The sequence below is a fragment of the Rutilus rutilus genome (assembly GCF_951802725.1).
Source record: "Rutilus rutilus genome assembly, chromosome: 8".
NCBI lineage: Eukaryota > Metazoa > Chordata > Actinopteri > Cypriniformes > Leuciscidae > Rutilus > Rutilus rutilus.
The window spans coordinates 388,571-397,500 of record NC_140222.1 but is presented as its reverse complement, the minus strand read 5'-3'; the positions used below and the strand labels follow the sequence as shown (position 1 = coordinate 397,500).

The 8,930-nt window shown below is 38.5% G+C and overlaps 1 protein-coding gene across 1 annotated transcript in view; it reads right to left on the bottom strand.

Moving 5' to 3' along the window:
• Positions 1–8,726, bottom strand: part of LOC311295679 (interferon-induced, double-stranded RNA-activated protein kinase-like) — a 48,669-nt gene extending 39,943 nt beyond the window's left edge. The window contains exons 1-2 of the mRNA XM_084417147.1: positions 8,132–8,726; positions 7,988–8,055 (exon numbers count right to left, since the gene is read on the bottom strand). Of these exons, the coding sequence (XP_084273273.1) occupies positions 7,988–8,016 (29 nt within the window). The 5' untranslated portion in view covers positions 8,017–8,055; positions 8,132–8,726. The remainder of the gene's footprint in view (positions 1–7,987; positions 8,056–8,131) is intronic.
• Positions 8,727–8,930: the final 204 nt, after the last annotated feature.

Sequence of the window (8,930 nt, the reverse complement as noted above, 5' to 3'; positions counted from 1 at the left end):
AGCCGGTCTGATCAGGATGGATGATATATGATATAATTTTTTCAATTCTATGAGATAATGCTTTGCTAATGATTTTTATGTCGACATTTATAAGTGAAATAGGACGGTAGTTAGATGTGAGGGTGTGGTCTTTGTTAGGTTTAGGAATGAGTGATATAAGTGCTGTATTCATGTGGGATGGGAATTTAGCATTTTGTTTTATTTCCGTTATTGTTCTACTGAATAGTGGGTATAAAGTTGACCAAAAATGTTCGTAGAACTCAGCAGGGAAGCCGTCCGGTCCTGGTGCTTTATTATTTTGCATGTGTTTCAGCGCGGAGTGAAGTTCTTTTTCAGTGATTGGTAATTCGAGAGAGGTAATTTGCTCCGGGTTGAGTTTTGGTAGAATGGTGTTATCGAGGAATTGGTTTATGTCTTCTTGATTTGGGTCCAGATCAGATGAGTATAATTTTGTATAGTATTCTTCAAATATTTTGTTTATCTCAATAGGTGAATTGGTTAGCTTCCCTGCTGAGTTTGTAATGGATGTTATAGCTGTTTTTTCTTTATTTCTTTTAATTTGACTGGCTAAATATTTTCCGGATTTATTGCTATGGTGAAAAGTTTCATGACGAAGTCTGTGAATCAGAAACTGGTTTCTTTTGTTTATTATTTCATTAAGCAAGAATTTATTTTTTCTTAATTCTTTATAAATGGTTTTCGATTGGCTATTTGCGTGTAGAATTTCTAATTTTTTTATTTTTTCTTCCAGTTGGACTTCTTTTTCTTTTTCCTTCTTTTTTTTATGGACTGAATATGATATGATTTTCCCCCGCAATACTACTTTCCATGTTTCCCAGAGCAGTGATGCTGGCGACTTTGGAGAGTCATTTATTTCAAGGAAGGATGTCCACTCTCTCTTGAAGTAGCTGTCAAATTCTGGATCTTTCAAGAGAGACATGTTAAAACGCCATCTGGTGGGGTGCTTCTGTATTTTAGGTGGGTTCCATGTGAGAGTTACCGGAGAATGGTCACTAATAGTGATGGGATGAATTTTGGTTTCTATGATATTTGGTATGATTGAGTTACTGGTTAAAAAGAAATCAATGCGGGAGTAGGTTTGGTGGACATTAGAATAGAAAGTGTATTCTCTGGCAAGTGGGTGTTGTAGCCTCCAACCATCGCCAAGACCAAAATCACTCATGAACTGTTTTATTGTTTTGGAGGACTGCCAGGATTTGCCTTTATTTATTTATTTATATTTTTTTATTTATTTATTTATTTATTTATATTTTTAAAACAGGAAAAGATTAAGGACAATCGGGCCTGGCTCAGTATAAAACTGATTTTCAGCAGGTTCCTGCTCTGCAGAACATAAAAACCACATACACAACAAAGCTCACACACTAGACAGCTAGAGACAACAACAGACACACAAACCAAGATACTGGGCAGCAGGAGGGGCTATAGAGCCCTCTCAATGGTCACAGATATACCTGTCCGTTAAATGGCGAGCAAATGTTATTTTAAATAGTCTTCTTGATGTGATAGTTCTGATGTGCTGTGGGATCTCATTCCAGGTTTTAGTGAGCACATGAAAAAAAGATCTCTGTCCATAACAGTTTCTAAAAGCCGGTAAAGGCAAAAGTCCATTTGTAAAAGATCTCGTAGTGCGCTCAGACCTTGAGCCAAGTTTCGGAACCAATTCGGTTAGAGCAGTTACAGTATGTCCATTTGAGATTTGATAAAACAGGTTTATCCCATGGCTTATTTTATAGTTCTGAAATGTCAAGGCATTACACAAAGATAGTGCAGTACAGTGGTGAGTCCAGCCTGGAAGCCTGACATGGATCTTATGAGCTCTATTATAAAGTCTTATTACTGGTTCAATAATCTCATTTGTTGTTAGTGACCAAACAGGTAAACAATACGACAAAGTGGACAGAATGATGGCATGAAGATAGGTTTTTGAAACAGAAAGCAACAAATATGGTCTAATTTTGCTATAAACATATAACTTTTGGTTTAACTTTCTGGTTAGGGTTTGAACATGTTCTTGATAAGTAAGATGTGAATCAAGATAGACTCCCAAATACTTATATGCTGATACAATTGAAAGCGTTTGATTAGAAAAAATAATAGGATTAGATATGGATAGCTGTCTCCTAGATGAGTAAAAATACATGCATTGTGTTTTCTTGACATTAAGTGTTAAATGATTATCTTGCAGCCAGTTATGTAAATGCTGCAGATCTATGTTAAGTTTGTAATTGATTGTGTCGATATTAGAACCAGAAAGAAAAATAACAGTGTCATCAGCATATAGCAAAGAACTAGAAAAATTCAAAACACAAGGAAGATCCATAATATACATAAGGAAAAGTAAAGGACCTAAAATACTGCCCTGTGGAACTCCCATAGAACACACTCGTGGCTGTGATGTTACTGTGCCGATTCTTACAGTCTGAGATCTGTCACTTAAATATGATGCAAACATATCTATTGCGGAAGATGACAAATGAAAAGAAAGAAGTTTGTTTAACAGAATTTGATGATTGACTGTATCAAAAGCTTTCTGAAAATCTATGTATATAACTCCAGTGATCTGACCCTTGTTTAGAGACGCACGTATTTGCTCAGTGAGAATCAGCAAAGCCGACATAGTTGACCGCAAGGGTCGAAAGCCATGCTGGCAATCACTGAGCAGGTTATTATTTTCAAGGTGGTTAATTAATTGATTATATAATATTTTTTCAAGCAACTTGGAAATGGTTGGGAGAATTGCAATTGGACGGTAGTTGGAAATATTAGTTGGATCATCAGACTTAAACATCGGAGTGATCTGAGCCGTTTTCCACAAGGCAGGAAATACTGATTGTCTAATACACAAATTAACTAAATGATGAAAGAGTGGTATAAGAGTACTGGCATGAGATTTAAGAAAAGTCATGTTTAAATTATTTGTATCACAAGCATGAGAAGCATTCAGAGAACACAAAATATTAGTTATATCATTTTGTACAATTTCAGAAAAAGAGAATTGCTGAGATAATGCTGGTACTGATGTGAGAAACAGAGGAATAGTAAATTTAGAAGATAATTCTTGTACGGATGCAATAAAATACTCATTAAAAGAATTAGCAATTCTATCATGATCAGTAAGAAGAGTACCATTTATGGATATTTGTAAACTATTATTATGTTTAATTTTATTTTCACCAGTTATAGATTTCAATGTTCGCCATAATGTTCTTGGGTTGGAAACTGTTCGATTAATTTGATTTTCATAGTAAGACTGTTTTGCTTTGTATAATTCAAATTTACACTTATTTCTGAGCTGAGTGAAAATAAGCTTAGCTTCAGGTGTTTTTAATAATCTGTAGGCTTTCAAGGAAGATGCCTTCTTTTTTAGGAGCTGTAAAATATCAGAAGTTACCCAAGGTACTGTATTTTGTCTAATATGTATTTTACAGGTAGTTGTATATTTTTGACGTATTGTCTCCACTCTCCTATGGAAATTTGACAGAACATGATCGGGATTTTGCAGAAACATCTCGTTGCTCCAATCAGTATCAGCAAATTCAGCATTAAACTGAGACAATTTTGAATTTGGGACTTTTTTAATGTAATTATTTTTATGACATTTTGGCTGTTTAAAACATTTCCTAATGACATATATGAGTGAGTGATCTGAAACCGCTGTGTTTATCACTCCTGATATGCCATACTTGGAGGGTTGATTAGTGAAAATAAGGTCCAAAATAGAATTTCGTGTTTTACCAAATCTGGTGGGATCTTTAATTAATTGATGAAGACCATATTTTATGGCAGTTGTTTTCAGAAGTTTAGATGAATTATCAATCCAATTTAAATTTATGTCACCAAGAATAACAAGCTCATTAGTTTTGACCGATTTTATTAAGTCCGAAAACTGCAATAAATATGCAGTTGGACTGACATTTGGAGGCTTGTATGTGACAATAATAGTAACTGAAAGTTGATTTGTAAAATGAATAACCAATTGAAGTGACTCTGATACTGTTGATAGTTTTACTATAGAATGTGCATATTTTTTATTTACATAAAGAGCAACACCACCACCAGTTCTATCAGTCCTGTCTTTGCGATATAATAAATAGTTTTCAATCGCAAGAAATGAATCAGATATAACAGGAGTCAGCCATGATTCAGATATTGCCATAACATGAGCTTTTGTTTGAGTAAGCATGATTTTAAATTCATCCAGTTTGGGAACAAGGCTTCTCATATTTAGATGGCATACTTTGAAACCTCTGATTCTACCAAGTTGGCATAAAGTAACTGGATTTTTCTTTAGACACAATGGTCTTTTTTGTGCTCTAACAGGTTTAAAATTAAAGCCTGGGATAACAGGAGGAGAATTAAGAAGCAACTGAGGTGTAACAAGAGGAGAACTAAATAGCAACTGAGGTGTAATCAATGTGCCTACAGGTTGTTGAAAGCACTGTGGTTGAGAATCCATGGGTGGGACACCTGCATGTAAACCCATGCCCAGAATGTTATTTAAAACATGAGTATAAAATCCCAGGTAATATAGAAAAGCGGACATAAAGGCATTTTTGCCCGGACCTGGGTTAAGTTCAATATTTCCGATAAATAAAAGAACAGAGAGTAAGAGTCTTAATGAGGACTTTTGACGCTTATCTACAGTAGCGTCTCTCGTGCCCATAGGTTTAAACTTAAAGTCATTTACCCACTGGTGGAAGATGATAGCGCGGGTCGAAATGGTTGTCCGTTCGAACTGGGGAACGATGTTAAGACGAGAGGTAAAACTTGTATGATCCTCCGGTCGCATATACAAAGTAGAGTACTGCAAACTTGGTACATGAAGCCGGCTAGACGAAAACCAGGCCTGCTCTCCGCACACGGCTCCTCCGTGCTGGGCATTGGGCGCAAACCACAAACCACCTCTCCGGGTGGGTGAGAAGGTCGCATCCGTCTCTCCGCCGCGTCCATGTCGCGAGGCCGAACATCCCCACTCAGGCTCAATCACTCTCTCGAGGCAAGTAAAATGGCTAGGGACTTGAACAACATTAAAGGCATTTGTTATGCCAAACAGGCACAACACAGCAACGACACAGCAAAGGACCCAGTTCAGCTGGTGTAGTAAAGGCTCCGTGCCGGGTTTGAGTTGTTGATCTTTAGTTGTTAAAGAGTGCCCGTGTTGGCGTTTGTGAGTTGTCCAATGATGGACAACTCACAAGTTGTCCAATGATGGACAACTCACCTTTATGTTTTGACCTGTCCAATGATGGATTGATTACAGTGTTATAGTCTCCCCCTATAATTATTGGACCGCTGGAAAGGTTTGAAAGAGAGGAAAAGAAATTTGAAAAGAAGGAGGGATCGTCAGAATTTGGTCCATAAATATTGCCAATTGTGATTGGATTATTGTTGATTGAAATGTTAATAATGATAAAACGGCCTTCAGGATCTGAAATGGTTGTATGGTGGTTAAATTGTAATTTTTTGTTTAATAATATGCACACTCCTCTTTGTTTTGAATTATAGTAGGAGGAAAAACAGTGGTTAAAATGTGTAGTTTTTAAGCTGTTTTGTGTAGATTGTGAGAAGTGTGTTTCCTGTATTAGACATATATCAGCTTGCGTATTTTTTAGGTAATTTAAGACTTTTTTTTTTTTTTTTTGTGAGGCAACTCCACGAATGTTCCAGGATAAGAATTTTAACTGCATGGAGATAGTGTATATTTCATAATTACATTGTGTGAGCATAAATCTATGTGTATGGATGTGAGTGTGGTTGTGTGTATGTGTGTACTTGTAGATCTACAATACCAAATGACAAACAAAACAGAACAAACATAAATACTTATAACTAACAACAAAACATGTAAACAGGTAGCAAAAAGGCTAATTTGGTGCATTTAGTATACAATGTGTGTGCGTGGTGCAAGTAGTTTAATGTAAGAATATAAATTAATTGGGGGAGGATGAAAAAAAAAAAAAAAAAAAAAAGGAGCTAGGGTCTATTGTCTATACATTTTTTGAATTAGTAAAGCCTACTAAAGCCTACTAGTAAAGCCAGGGAGTAGTGTCCTTGTCTCTGAACAATTGACCATCAATATATAGTTTGTCTACTGTAATGATTGCTTTTTTACCTTGATTGATCATTGTCTTGCGGATGGGAAAGAGTAGTTTACGTCTGCGGATGATCTCTTGTGGAAATTGGTCGTTGAGTCCGTAATGAGTCCCTTTTAGCTGTCGGCCCTGTCGCTGAACCAGTACTTTTTGTTTGAAATGTTCAAATTTGACGATGATGGGCCGGGGTCGGGTGGAGTTGAGGAGTTTCTGTCCTAAACGGTGTACGCGATGGAAGGTGATGTGCTCAACAGTCTCTGGTGTAAGTTTGAGCTGGTTGACCATGAAGTCCTTAACAGATTTTTCGGGGTCTTCGGTGGGTGATTCGGCAATGCCGGAAAAGATTAAATTATCTCTCATACTTCGTGACTGTAAATCCAGGATGGTTTCTTGCATAGCTTTGTTCTCAGCGGTGACGGAGGTGAGTTGAGTGTTTACAGTGGAAAGTTTAGCGGTGAGTGTGGCCACGGAGCTTTTAAATGATTTGTTTTCTTCTGTGAGCGAATCGACTTGTTGTTGACTGTATTCCAGGCTATGGCGAAGATTTTGGAATTCTTTGTGAAGTACTTCGATTAGTGAGAGTCTAGAATCCAAGTTAGATAAGCGCTCGTTGATTGATAAAAGTATGTCCGAACAGCAGTTTGTTTTGATAGGAGTGGATGTTGGTGATGTTGGTGACGATGAAGAATCAGTTGATATGGGAGAGTCCGAAGTGCGGGGTTTTTTGGCTTTGCGTGATCGGCCCATTGTACATAGTCTATTGAAGCATTTGTCAATGTAGTCCTCCAGGTGGTCCAGGTCCGAGTCGTAATCCAGGCTTTAGTCCAGGTTTTTAATCCAGGTGTTAACCGGGTGATGTCGTGGCGGGAGGAGAACAAGTAGAAAAAAATAAAAAATTAAAAAAATTAAAAAAAATGAAAAAAAAAATAATAATGTTGTTTGTCTTTCTAGCAGCAGCGCGCTGCCATGTTGAATCATGCACCCTTCACACACCTATCACCTAATCATCACGTGACACACCACGTCCTCCTGACACACCACGTCCTCCTAAATAAAAGTATTGATAGTCAAAAAACAATTTATGAAGCACCATTTAGTGCTGAAAGGTATTTTAGTTAAAGTGGGAGGGGCGCCCGCCCTCTGAAGTCCACTATAAAATCAAGTGTGACCACGCCCTCGAGCACGAGGAAGCCGAGAGGGATTTGAGAGAGTTGTCATTCTAAATTCACCTGATGAGGAGCCTTGGGAAAGCTCGAAACGCGTCGTGAAAGTATGCCTGAATGACTCGAAACCGTAAAAATGAGTACAGCTGCCATCATTTGGGGGTTCGTGATGTAGCAGAAGCCTTGGAAAATTTTCTCTTCGACCCATACAGGTCTGGAGTTGGTTAAAACGGCCGCCATCATTGGTCTGAGTGATGTTGCAGAGCCACATAAATTTTTCCTCCGTCCACTGTGACGTTGAGCGTCTCCAAAAAGGGTCCATGTCCATACAGACGTGGGATTTATGCCCCTCACCACTCTTGACTAACACCTACCAAAAGTTTTTTGTTCAAATTAAGCCCTTGTTGGCATAAACCACGGCAATGTAGCCCTTTTTGGATCTAGCCCGCGGCGTTTTAGCCCTCTTTTTAATGTTTTATAATTGTATGCGTCTCTCTCTGGGTTTCTTGGGGCATTTCGGTGCTTGTGTGGGGAGCGGCCAGTTGAAGCGAAGGCCAGTGCACAGCCTGAAGTGTCTTCGGACAGTTTATGGATTTTCTCTTCACCTAACCCTACACTCTAACCCTAACCCTAACCCTAACGGACATAAAAAGCCCTATATTTCATAACCCCAATATAACCTACCACACTAAAACCTACCCCACTCACCTGTTAATCCAGTCGGGACGGCCCTCCATCGCCCACCCCGACTCTGGTTAGCCCTCTCTGGTCGACCCCTGCAAGAAATTTCAAAAACAATCAAACAAAAATATCAATTACCCCATTTTCTACACTAAAACCTACCCCACTCACCTGTTAATGCGGTCTGGACGGCCCTCCATCGCCTACCCCGACTGCTGTCAGCCCTCTCTGGTCGACCCCTGGGAGAATATTAAAGACAAACAAACAAACAAAAATATCAATTACCCCATTTTCTACACTAAAATCTACCCCACTCACCTGTTAATGCGGTCTTGACGGCCCTCCATCGCCTACCCCGACTGCTGTCAGCCCTCTCTGGTCGACCCCTGGGAGAATATTAAAGACAAACAAACAAAAATATCAATTACCCCATTTTCTACACTAAAATCTACCCCACTTACCTGTTAATCCGGTCTGGACGGCCTTTTAACGCCTTCCTTGACTGTTGTCAGCCCTCTATGGTCGAACCCTGGGAGAATATTAAAAACAAACAAACAAAAATATCAATTACCCCATTTTCTACACTAAGATCTACCCCACTCACCTGTTAATGCGGTCTGGACGGCCCTCCATCGCCTACCCCGACTGCTGTCAGCCCTCTCTGGTCGACCCCTGGGAGAATATTAAAGACAAACAAATAAAATAGGGGTCATCCCATTTATTACACTCATTATAGCATAACACAACCATATAGGTAATTAAATAAATAATGAAAAAAATATATATACACAACAGGTGTGTGGTCTAAAACACAAAACAGATATTATGAGACGGGCTATAAGGTGTTAACATTATAATTTATAATTATTAATTATAAGTAGTATATACAGATTTACGTATTTGTCAAGTGGACAGTATAGTGGGACTTTAGATTACGGCATCGTTCCCTTTCTTGACCTTGGGTAAACCT